This window comes from Heterodontus francisci, chromosome 44, assembly GCF_036365525.1.
Source record: "Heterodontus francisci isolate sHetFra1 chromosome 44, sHetFra1.hap1, whole genome shotgun sequence".
Lineage (NCBI taxonomy): Eukaryota > Metazoa > Chordata > Chondrichthyes > Heterodontiformes > Heterodontidae > Heterodontus > Heterodontus francisci.
The window spans coordinates 15,992,264-16,005,998 of record NC_090414.1 but is presented as its reverse complement, the minus strand read 5'-3'; the positions used below and the strand labels follow the sequence as shown (position 1 = coordinate 16,005,998).

The 13,735-nt window shown below is 48.6% G+C and overlaps 1 protein-coding gene across 1 annotated transcript in view; it reads right to left on the bottom strand.

The window, feature by feature from the left end:
- The window catches only part of LOC137355983 (autophagy-related protein 2 homolog A-like), a 109,149-nt gene that overhangs the window by 84,610 nt on the left and 10,804 nt on the right, over positions 1–13,735 (bottom strand). The window contains 2 exon segments of the mRNA XM_068021686.1: positions 921–1,070; positions 3,527–3,689. Of these exon segments, the coding sequence (XP_067877787.1) occupies positions 921–1,070; positions 3,527–3,689 (313 nt within the window).

Genomic DNA, 13,735 nt, shown 5'->3' with positions numbered 1-13,735 from the left:
CCCCTTTGATGCTCTTCTTTTTCAGTAATCTAATTCCCTGGTAATGGTGGTGGTATATCGTAGCTGAATGAGGAAAGAGGCGACACCCGCCCATCTGAGTTGGGACCTTGCCAAGATTCCCCGGGTACACTGGCAGAATATGCCACCACGGCCGGCCACTCACTTCTCACCACCCCAGCCCCCGTCATCTGTCACCCGATAGGAATTTCTGTCTGGCAAGCAAGATGTCCCCAGCCGAAGGGAAACTGATCCAACGTGGGAGAGGTTCATCGTGGCCGTGGGCCCTGTAGCTCGCGAGGCTCCCGATCTATCAGCTGTGCCAAGTCTAACGTCCATCACCTCACCTGGAGTTGTGCAGTCAGGGAGGATCCCAACCTCTCGCGTCTCAGCCCCCGGCTCAGTGGAATTCCTCTCTCGCCTCCGAGGCAGAAGGACGTGCGTTTTCGAGCCCCACTCCAGAAACCTGAGCTCATAATCCAGGCCGACAGCCCCCTGTGCCAGTACTGAGGGAGCGCCGCACTGTCGGAGGTGTTTCGGATGAGACATTAAACCAAGGTTCCGTCTGCCCTCTCAGGTGGATGTAAAAGACTCAACAGCCACTATTGGAGGTAGAGTGAGAGCGGGGTGGGGGGGGTGGGGGGGATTCTCCCCAGTGTCCTGAGGCCAATATTTATCCCTCAACCAACATCAGTAAAACAGATAATGTAGTCATTATCACACTGCTGTTTGTGGTAGCTTGCTGTGCGCAAATTAGCTGCCGTGTTTCCGACACTGCAACAGGAACTACAAAGACACCTAACTGGCTGGAAAAGGCTTTGCGACATCCTGCAAGTTCTTTCTTCCACAGTTGGGAACCTGTGGGGGTTGGGGGATGGGGTCAAATAAACGGAACCCCAAACAATGAGCTTTCCAATGCTTACCCGTTTCTATGGTCTGTGCAAACATCTCGAGCCCCTCCAGAGGCTGGGTGGGCTCCTCCGGCTCCTCGGCCTGCTCCTTCAGGCACTCCTTTGCCAGCTGCATGCTGGTTGTCATGCATGACGACCAGCTGGGAGACTCCGTCCCTGGGGCTGCACGGCAGAGAGTTAGCAACAAAAGTTAGCAACGCCCCGAGAGGCGCCTTCCGCAACACGCAACCAAAGGCAAGACACTGCGGATGCTGGAAATCCAAAATACGCAGAACGAACAGCACGGAACAAGCCATTTGACCCATACCGAGGAGGGTAGAAATCGGAAACGCTGCCCCGAATGTACAGCACAGAACTCCATTTACCCGTCAATGCTCTCCATCCCTCGATACCCTCACCCAACAAAAATCTATCCATCTCACTTTTAACATTTTTAATTGACCCACCGCCGGTCTCGGCAGCTTTTTGGCGGGAGAGCGTTCCAGAGACTCCCCTTTGCGTGAAGAGGTGCTTCCCAATTTCCTGAATGGCTCTGGTGAATGTGACGGCTGAGCTCAATCCCCCTTTCCACACGTCCGCGTATACAGGGAGGGCGGGGAGGCTGAGGGACAGCTAAGATCAGGGACCAAGCGCCGCACCAGGAGCAGGGTGTGTTTACTCTTGGAACCTTCGGAGGTTTGGGTGGGACTGTGTGTGGCTGCGGGGGGGGGGGGGGGGGGGGAAGAGAGGCAGGCTGTATAACGACTGCTGAATGTATTGCACACGTGGTAGCCACTGATGAGAGTTACTCAGGATTATATTGATGCTACTTCACAGACCAGTCAGCATCTGTGAAGAGAAAAGGCTCTTTTCTTGAGAAAAGGGAAACCGAAGGGGTGAGCCGAGAAAGCTCTTTAAAATTATGAAGGAATTTGACAGGGTCAACATAAAGAAAATGTCTCCACTTGCGGACAAGACCAGAACTAGGAGCCATCAATATAAACTTCTTTACCCAGAGAGAGGGGAGAATGTGGAACTCGCTACCACGGGGGGTGGGTTGGTAGGATTAGTATCAATGCCTTTAAGGGGCAGCTGGATAAACACATGAGGAGGAAATGAATACAAGGTTATGTTGATAGATGAGATAAAGTAGGGTGCTGGTTATATCTGGAGGACTAGAATACAGGGGGGTAGAAGTCAGGCTTCAGCTATACAAAGCCCTGGTTAGACCACACCTGGAGTTACTGGGAGCAGTTCTGGGCACCGCACCTTAGCAAGGATATACTGGCCTTGGATGGAGTGCAGTGTAGATTGACCAGAATCATACCTGGACTCCAAGGGTTAAATTACGAGGAGAGATTACACAAACTAGGATTGTATTCCCTGGAATTTAGAAGGTTAAGGGGAGATTTGATCAAGGTTTCCAAAGATATTAAGGGGAACTGATAGGGTCGATAGAGAGAAACGATTTCCGCTGGTTGGGGAGTCCAGGACTAGGGGGGCAGAGTCTAAAAATGAGAGCCAGTCCTTTCAGGAGTGAAATGAAGAAACACTTCCACACACAAAGGGTGGGAGAAGTTTGGAACTCTCTTCCACAAACGGCAATCGATGCTGGATCAATTGTTAATGTTAAATCGGAGATTGATAGATTTTTGTATTAAGGGATATGGGGCAAAGATGGGTATATGGAGTTAGATCACAGATCAGCCATGATCTCATTGAATAGCGGAACAAGCGCAAGGGGCTGAATGGCCTCCTGTTCCTATATTCGTAGGAGACTCCGATGGAGCATTAACACCAACATAGATCAGATGGACCGAATGGCCTGTGTCAGTGCTGTAAACTCGATGTATTCCTCAGGACTGAACACACTGCGCCGCACATCTTTGCTCAGTCAGGCGCCCGACACCTGTGTAAAACCCAATGGCACATTTAACCCGTCTGCAAACCAAACCAGTGGGAAACGGGCAAGAGTCTCAGTTTACCAGATACAGTGGGCATACTCTCAGACAGCCCAGAGAGCTCAGGTGAAGGGTAAACCACGGCTGAGGCTCGGGTGAGCGACTGCTGGAATTTAAGCAGGCCAAACTGCACGGGCGGCCGGTGACACGTGAGCGGGGATGCTTCGCAGCGGCCCTCTCCCCGACTGGCAGTGAACCACACCGAGCGCAACCTTGGGAGTCCCGACTTGACCACGAGTTGTGCTTACGATCCTCGCCAACACCCACCACCCACCCACCCCACCACCATCAGATCCTGTCTACCACAAACCGTCCACTAACACTTCCGTTACATTGCTGTGACCACTGACTGAACAATCCCAGCTCCCAGTGGCTGGCCTAAGTCTTTAATAAGCAAGGTTTGACTTCCATCTCTTCGATCAGATCTCGGGAGTCAGCCCTCACGCATCCACCCCCACCCCCCCCTCCTCCATCTCTCTCTTCCCCAAAGGAGGGGTATTAGACACCAGAACAGATTCGAGTGCTTGTTCTTAGGAGGCAGTGACTAGGAGCACCTTGACAGAATCACAACCTACCAGGAACGTGGGGGGCGGGGGGGGGGGGGGGGGTGGGGGGGTTTGTCCGGCCACCGTTTCCTCCCTGGTCCCTTGTTTTATTGTATCTCGGGCTGTCACTCACCGAAGCAATACTTGGGCCTGCACGTCACCTGCAGGCCCGTCACTTCCACGGTGCAGTTCTCAGTGATCAGGGCAGACCAGGGGATGGTCACCGAGATGCTGCTGATGAAGCCGTCTGTGATCTCCAGTGGCGCGCCGAGCGAGTCCAAGAATTCATTCAAAGACTGCAGAGCAAAGAGAGCACCTGTTACAGCAAGGGCAGAAGTCGCATTTATCAACGCCTTTAACAGAGTGAAAACATCCCAAAGCACTTCACAGAATCGGACAACATTTGACACTGAACCACATGAGCAGATATTAGGGACAGGCGACCGAAAGCTCGGTCAAAGAGGTCGATTTTAAGGAGCATCTTAAAGGAGGAGAGAGAGAGGCGGAGAGAGAGAGAGAGGGGCGGAGAGGTTTAGGGAGGGAATTCCAGAGCTTAGGGCGCCCAGGCAGCTGAAGGCACGGCCGCCAATGGTGGAGCGATGGGAATCGGGATGGACAAGAGGGCGGAATTGGAGGAGCGCAGAGATCTCGGAGGGTTGTGGGGGCTGGAGGAGGTGACAGAGATAGGGAGGGGCGAGGCAGTGGATAATTTGAACACAAGGATGCTTTATCGTGTTCAGGGTGCATGCCCGATGACCAGAGGAGCTACTGTAATTGGTTAACACCCTGCAATGCTGAGCACAACCACTCCCTTTCCAAAGGCACCCTCCATTTGTCGGCAGGCTCGTCGACCATGAGGAGAATGACAGCAAAGCCAGGTCATACGGACAGACACCTGCATACATGCCCCTTCCAGCAGAGCAGACTACATGGTGGTCGGGAGCTGGCGCCCAGGCTCCTGCTGCAACTGTGCTTCCACTCACTCCTCCAATACCCAAGGACACTAAGCCAAAGAATATGATCCCAACAGCTGCCCTGACCAAAACCAGTTCACTCAGCAAAGATCAGGAGCCCGACCTCGGACTGTCCGGTCTGCTTGGCTCTGTGCCACACCAGGTAGGGCATTTCGAGTCATAGAGTTATACAGCACAGAAACAGGCCCTTCGGCCCATCGTGTCTGTGCCAGCCATCAAGCACCTATCTATTCCAATTTCATTTTCCAGCACTTGGCCCGTAGCCTTGTATGCTATGGCATTTCAAGTGCTCATCTAAATACTTCTTAAATGTTGTGAGGGTTCCTGCCTCTACCACCCCTTCAGGCAGTGCGTTCCAGATTTCAACCACCCTCTGGGTGAAAATTATTTCCTCAAATCCCCTCTAAACCTCCTGTCCTTTCCCTTAAATCTATGCCCCCTGGTTATTGACCCCCCCGCTAAGGGAAAAAGTTTCTTCCTATCTACCCTATCAATGCCCCTCATAATTTTGTATACCTCAATCAGGTCCCCCCTCAGCCTTCTCAGCTCCAAGGAAAACAACCCTAGCCTATCCAGTCTCTCTTCATAGCTGAAATGCTCCAGCCCAGACAACATCCTGGTGAATCTCCTCTGCACCCTCTCCAGTGCAATCACATCCTTCCTATAGTATGGTGACCAGAACTGTACACAATAGTCCAGCTGTGGCCTAACTAGTGTTTTATACAGCTCCATCATAACCTCCCTGCTCTAATATTCTATGCCTCGGCTAATAAAGACAAGTATCCCATATGCCTTCCTAACCACCTTATCTATCTGTGCTGCTGCCTTCAGTCATCTATGGACAAGTACATCAAGGTCCCCTGGACTTCCTATGGTCCTACCATCCATTGTATATTCCCTTGCCTTGTTAGTCCTCCCAAAATGCATCACCTCACACTTCTCAGGATTAAATTCCATTTGCCACTGCTCCGCCCATCTTACCAGCCATGCTATATCGTCCTGTAATTTAAGGCTTTCCTCCTCACTATTTACGACAGCACCAATTTTCGTGTCATCTGCAAACTTACAGATCATACCTCCTTCACGTTTAAATCATTAATGTACACTACAAACAGCCAGGGTCCCAGCACCGATCCCTGCGGTACACCACTGGTCACAGGCTTCCACTCGCAAAAACAACCCTCGACCATCACCCTCTGCCTCCTGCTACTGAGCCAATTTTGGATCCAATTTGCCAAATTGCCCTGGATCCCATGGGCTCTTACCCTTCTTGACCAATCTCCCATGCGGGACCTTATCAAAAGCCTTACTGAGGTCCATGTAGACTACATCGACTGCTTTACCCTCATCTACACATCCAGTCACCTCCTCGAAAAATTCAATCAAGTTGTCCATTTGACAAATGCATGTTGTCTATCCCTGATTAATCCTGCCTCTCCAATTGGAGATTAATCCTGCCCTTCAGAACTTTTTCCAATAGTTTCCCTACCACTGATGTTAGACTCACTGACCTGTAATTAGCTGGTTTATCCCTGCTACCCTTCTTGAATAATGGTACCACATTCGCTGTCCTCCAGTCCTCTGGTACCTCTCCTGTGGCCAGAGAGGATTTGAAAATTTGTGTCAGAGCCCCTGCTATCTCGTCCCTTGCCTCACATAACAGCCATGGCCTGGGGATTGATCCACTTTTAAGCCCGTTTAAACAGCTAATGCTTCCTTCCTTTCAATGCTAATATGTTCAAGTATATCACAATTCCCCCTCCCGACCCAGGTAGGGTATTTAGCTGTCAAATCAGCAGGACAGGTCATGAGGGTGGGGTTGGTAAGAACAAAAAGTTGACACGGATAGTAGATAAGCAAGGGAATAGAGGGAAGTAAATCTGGAGCATTACTTTAGATAAGGAGAGGACAACTGAGGGGACAGAGGTTCAAAATAGTAATTTCACAAGTGAGGGAACACAGGTTCAAAATAATAATTTCACAAGTGAGGGAACACAGGTTCAAAATAGTAATTTCACAAGTGAGGGAACACAGGTTCAAACCAGTAACTACACAACTGAGGGAACACAGGTTCAAAATAGTAATTTCACAAGTGAGGGAACACAGGTTCAAAATAGTAATTTCACAACTGAGGGAACACAGGTTCAAACCAGTAACGACACGACTGAGGGAACACAGGTTCAAACCAGTAACTACACAACTGAGGGAACACAGGTTCAAAATAGTAACTACACGACTGAGGGAACACAGGTTCAAAATAGTAACTACACAACTGAGGGAACACAGGTTCAAAATAGTAACTACACGACTGAGGGAACACAGGTTCAAACCAGTAACTACACAACTGAGGGAACACAGGTTCAAACCAGTAACGACACGACTGAGGGAACACAGGTTCAAACCAGTAACTACACGACTGAGGGAACACAGGTTCAAAATAGTAACTACACAACTGAGGGAACACAGGTTCAAAATAGTAACTACACGACTGAGGGAACACAGGTTCAAACCAGTAACTACACAACTGAGGGAACACAGGTTCAAACCAGTAACTACACAACTGAGGGAACACAGGTTCAAAATAGTAACTACACGACTGAGGGAACACAGGTTCAAAATAGTAACTACACGACTGAGGGAACACAGGTTCAAACCAGTAACTACACGACTGAGGGAACACAGGTTCAAAATAGTAACTACACGACTGAGGGAACACAGGTTCAAAATAGTAACTACACAACTGAGGGAACACAGGTTCAAAATAGTAACTACACGACTGAGGGAACACAGGTTCAAAATAGTAACTACACAACTGAGGGGACACAGGTTCAAACCAGTAACTACACGACTGAGGGAACACAGGTTCAAAATAGTAACTACACAACTGAGGGGACACAGGTTCAAACCAGTAACTACACAACTGAGGGGACACAGGTTCAAACCAGTAACAACACGACTGAGGGAACACAGGTTCAAAATAGTAACTACACAACTGAGGGAACACAGGTTCAAAATAGTAACTACACGACTGAGGGAACACAGGTTCAAAATAGTAACTACACGACTGAGGGAACACAGATTCAAACCAGTAACTACACAACTGAGGGGACACAGGTTCAAACCAGTAACTACACAACTGAGGGAACACAGGTTCAAAATAGTAACGACACAACTGAGGGAACACAGGTTCAAACCAGTAACTACACAACTGAGGGAACACAGGTTCAAAATAGTAACTACACGACTGAGGGAACACAGGTTCAAACCAGTAACTACACAACTGAGGGAACACAGGTTCAAAATAGTAACGACACAACTGAGGGAACACAGGTTCAAACCAGTAACTACACAACTGAGGGGACACAGGTTCAAACCAGTAACTACACAACTGAGGGAACACAGGTTCAAAATAGTAACTACACAACTGAGGGAACACAGGTTCAAAATAGTAACTACACGACTGAGGGAACACAGGTTCAAACCAGTAACTACACAACTGAGGGAACACAGGTTCAAAATAGTAACGACACAACTGAGGGAACACAGGTTCAAACCAGTAACTACACAACTGAGGGGACACAGGTTCAAACCAGTAACTACACAACTGAGGGAACACAGGTTCAAAATAGTAACTACACAACTGAGGGAACACAGGTTCAAAATAGTAACAACACAACTGAGGGAACACAGGTTCAAAATAGCAACTACACGACTGAGGGAACACAGGTTCAAACCAGTAACTACACAACTGAGGGAACACAGGTTCAAACCAGTAACTACACAACTGAGGGAACACAGGTTCAAAATAGTAACTACACGACTGAGGGAACACAGGTTCAAAATAGTAACTACACAACTGAGGGGACACAGGTTCAAACCAGTAACTACACAACTGAGGGGACACAGGTTCAAACCAGTAACAACACGACTGAGGGAACACAGGTTCAAAATAGTAACTACACAACTGAGGGAACACAGGTTCAAAATAGTAACTACACGACTGAGGGAACACAGGTTCAAAATAGTAACTACACGACTGAGGGAACACAGGTTCAAACCAGTAACTACACAACTGAGGGGACACAGGTTCAAACCAGTAACTACACAACTGAGGGAACACAGGTTCAAAATAGTAACGACACAACTGAGGGAACACAGGTTCAAAATAGTAACTACACAACTGAGGGGACACAGGTTCAAACCAGTAACGACACAACTGAGGGAACACAGGTTCAAAATAGTAACTACACAACTGAGGGAACACAGGTTCAAAATAGCAACTACACAACTGAGGGAACACAGGTTCAAACCAGTAACTACACAACTGAGGGAACACAGGTTCAAAATAGTAACTACACAACTGAGGGAACACAGGTTCAAACCAGTAACTACACAACTGAGGGAACACAGGTTCAAACCAGTAACTACACAACTGAGGGGACACAGGTTCAAAATAGTAACAACACAACTGAGGGAACACAGGTTCAAAATAGCAACTACACAACTGAGGGAACACAGGTTCAAACCAGTAACTACACAACTGAGGGAACACAGGTTCAAAATAGTAACAACACAACTGAGGGAACACAGGTTCAAAATAGTAACTACACAACTGAGGGAACACAGGTTCAAAATAGTAACTACACAACAGAGGGAACACAGGTTCAAAATAGTAACTACACAACTGAGGGAACACAGGTTCAAACCAGTAACTACAGAACTGAGGGAACACAGGTTCAAACCAGTAACTACACAACTGAGGGAACACAGGTTCAAAATAGTAACGACACAACTGAGGGAACACAGGTTCAAAATAGTAACTACACAACTGAGGGAACACAGGTTCAAAATAGTAACTACACAACTGAGGGAACACAGGTTCAAACCAGTAACTACACAACTGAGGGAACACAGGTTCAAAATAGTAACGACACAACTGAGGGAACACAGGTTCAAAATAGTAACTACACAACTGAGGGAACACAGGTTCAAACTAGTAACTACACGACTGAGGGAACACAGGTTCAAACCAGTAACTACACGACTGAGGGAACACAGGTTCAAACCAGTAACTACACGACTGAGGGAACACAGGTTCAAACCAGTAACTACACGACTGAGGGAACACAGGTTCAAACCAGTAACTACACGACTGAGGGAACACAGGTTCAAACCAGTAACTACACGACTGAGGGAACACAGGTTCAAACCAGTAACTACACAACTGAGGGAACACAGGTTCAAACCAGTAACTACACAACTGAGGGAACACAGGTTCAAAATAGTAACTACACAACTGAGGAACCCAGGTTCAAACCAGTAACTACACAACTGAGGGAACACAGGTTCAAAATAGTAACTACACAACTGAGGAACCCAGGTTCAAACCAGTAACTACACAACTGAGGGAACACAGGTTCAAAATAGTAACTACACAACTGAGGAACCCAGGTTCAAACCAGTAACTACACAACTGAGGGAACACAGGTTCAAACCAGTAACTACACAACTGAGGGAACACAGGTTCAAACCAGTAACTACACAACTGAGGGAACACAGGTTCAAAATAGTAACTACACAACTGAGGGAACACAGGTTCAAACCAGTAACTACACAACTGAGGGAACACAGGTTCAAAATAGTAACTACACAACTGAGGAACCCAGGTTCAAACCAGTAACTACACAACTGAGGGAACACAGGTTCAAACCAGTAACTACACAACTGAGGGAACACAGGTTCAAAATAGTAACTACACAACTGAGGGAACACAGGTTCAAACCAGTAACTACACAACAGAGGGGACACAGGTTCAAAATAGTAACTACACAACTGAGGGAACACAGGTTCAAAATAGTAACTACACAACTGAGGGAACACAGGTTCAAACCAGTAACTACACAACTGAGGGAACACAGGTTCAAAATAGTAACTACACAACTGAGGGAACACAGGTTCAAACCAGTAACTACACAACTGAGGGAACACAGGTTCAAACCAGTAACTACACAACTGAGGGAACACAGGTTCAAAATAGTAACTACACAACTGAGGGAACACAGGTTCAAACCAGTAACTACACAACTGAGGGAACACAGGTTCAAACCAGTAACTACACAACTGAGGGAACACAGGTTCAAACCAGTAACTACACAACTGAGGGAACACAGGTTCAAACCAGTAACTACACAACTGAGGGAACACAGGTTCAAACCAGTAACTACACGACTGAGGGAACACAGGTTCAAACCAGTAACTACACAACTGAGGGAACACAGGTTCAAACCAGTAACTACACGACTGAAATCAGGATGTGGTTGTTCATATTAAAATAAAAGCAAAATACTGCGGATGCTGGAAATCTGAAATAAAAACAAGAAATGCTGGAATCACTCAGCAGGTCTGGCAGCAACTGTGGAAAGAGAAGCAGAGTTAACGTTTCGACGTTTCAGGTCAGTGACCCTCTGATGAAGGGTCACTGACCCGAAACGTTAACTCTGCTTCTCTTTCCACAGTTGCTGCCAGACCTGCTGAGTGATTCCTGCATTTCTTGTTTTTATTTGTGGTTGTTCACACCCTGAATGTGAACAATAGATATGTCGAGGGATCTCCCAGATAGAGCAGTGGGGGCAAAAAACTCAGGATCATTTTAGCACCATCAGATATAATGAGTGGAGTGTAAGGCTGCTCTGGGTGGTCTCAGATGTGCCGACCCATTTTGATTCAGTTCCTATCCTTCCCGACCACGCTTGGGGCGGAATTCTGTTGCATAGACAGCAGTTGGCCACAGAAGGCTATTCGACTGGAAGGTTCGTCGCTGCTGAGCTCAATCTCGCCCTGTGCCCCCTTGTGTAAAGGTCAGGATCCTTCCCCCGCTCCCCCCCCCCGCCCAATACCCCACCCACCCGCCAGCCACTCACTCCACTCCAGCTGAGGTCAGTTCACCCATCCCGGCTGGGACTGGAAGTGCGTCAGATTTGGTTGTGTATTTTGTCACTGACCCACTGGACGGGGGGGATGGATGGGGTTTGGGAAAGAGAGGGGGGGTGGGGTGTGGGGTCAGTACACCAGCTCCAACATCAGTCCTAATTATTTCTCTCCCTCGGAAGATGCGTTCAAGGGTTGATGTGGCTGCAGCTGCCGAGCACATGTTCCACATGCCTGACAGTTCAGGATTCAGGAATGCGTGTAAACATCACGCAGAGTGCCTGACCAAAGCTAAGGTTGGGAGGGAGGGGGAGGGGTAGAGGGAGGGGGGGGGGGGGTGGAGTGGACGTCACAGCCCACACACGAGCAAACATCATATGGTCTCCTCAAACTGAGCCAAGTCAACCTCCGGAGCCGAGGCTGTCACTACCCAAGCAGCAGAGAGAGCAAAACAAGGTTACATCACCCAACCACCTGCACCGTGACCCAAGCAGTGATTCAGTGCAGCTAAAGTGGAGCGGTGGAGCGAGACTCAAACCAACAAACTTGCGACTCAGAGGGGAGAGCTGCTAACCAATGAGCCACAGCTAATGAGCGACGAGTCTGGGCAACTGTGCGTTGGTGGGCTATTTGACCGCGGAGGCATCACCGCTGAGCCCACCCGCTCCGCGCGCACTCACTTCAGGACACTGTCACCGGAGAGCGATCAGGGAACAGAGACCCTGGCTGAATCATTCCCAATCCCTGCCCGTGCGTGGGCGGGAGGGAAAATTAACTGACGCCAACCAGAACAGGGAGAAAAACTGGGATCTTCCTCGGGTTGGCACGCACCCACCAAGCCCCAGGGAAGGACCTTCGGACAGCTCAGGTCCGAACCTCAGGGAAAACCTCCTCTGCCAGGTTAAACTGGTGTGGGGCAGAGGTCACTCAACAGCCTTTAAGATCATTAGTTTGACAGAAGACATTGTCCCGGCCCTCGCAAATATTGACTTTTTTGTAACTTACCTACCGACTGAAAACTAATCTTGTAATGACTGTTTAATTCTCTCCCTGCCCCCACCCTCCCCAGTCTGAGCCACAAACACAACGGAGGTTTCATCTTCACCGTAAATATAGATCAACAACGGCACAGGGGCACAGCAACAACTGAAGCCAGGTTTGGCAAAGGATTCACTGGCTGGGGGGGGGGGGGCGAGAGCAGATAAAAGAGCAAGGCTGACTACAGCCTGCGGGCAGGGTTCATTACCTTGCTCTCTGAGACAGGAAGTGCTGAATGCAGGCACAGCTAAGCAACAGATGAACAAGCATTAGACTTTTCAAAAGACAAGTTTCAAACTGTTGACGAGCTACCTCACTAGCAGTCAAAGAACAAAGAACAGTCCAGCACAGGAACAGGCCATTCGGCCCTCCAAGCCTGCGCCGATCTTGATGCCTGCCGAAACTAAAACCTTCTGGACTTCGGGGGTCCGTATCCCTCTATTCCCCCCATCCTATTCATATATTTATCAAGATGCCTCTTAAACGTCGCTATCGTACCTGCTTCCACCACCTCCCCAGGCAGCAAGTTCCAGGCACTCACCACCCTCAGTGTAAAGAACTTGCCTCGCACATCCCCACTAAACTTTGCCCCTCGCACCTTAAACCTATGTCCCCCAGTAACTGACTCTTCCACCCTGGGAAAAAGCTTCTGACTATCCACTCTGTCCATGCCGTTCATAACTTTGTAAACCTCTATCATGTCACCCCTCCACCTCCGACATTCCAGTGAAAACAATCCGAGTTTATCCAACCTCTCCTCATAGCTAATGCCCTCCAGACCAGGCAACATCCTGGTCAACCTCCTCTGTACCCTCTCCAAAGCCTCCACGCCCTTCTGGTAGTGTGGCGACCAGAATTGCACGCAATATTCTAAGTGCGGCCTAACTAAAGTTCTGTACAGCTGCAACATGACTTGCCAATTTTTATACTCTATGCCCTGACCGATGAAGGCAAGCATGCCGTATGCCTTCTTGACTACCTTATCCACCTGCGTTGCCACTTTCAGTGACCTGTGGACCTGTACGCCCAGATCTCTCTGCCTGTCAATACTCCTAAGGGTTCTGCCATTTACTGTATACCTCCCACCTGCATTAGACCTTCCAAAATGCATTACCTCACATTTGTCCAGATTAAACTCCATCTGCCATTTCTCCGCCCAAGTCTTCAACCGATCTATATCCTGCTGTATCCTCTGACAATCCTCATCACTATCCGCAACTCCACCAACCTTTGTGTCGTCCGCAAACTTACTAATCAGACCAGCTACATTTTCCTCCAAATCATTTCTATATACTACAAACAGCAAAGGTCCCAGCACTGATCCCTGCGGAACACCACTAGTCACATCCCTCCATTCAGAAAAACACCCATCCACTGTTACCCTCTGTCTTCCATGACCGAGC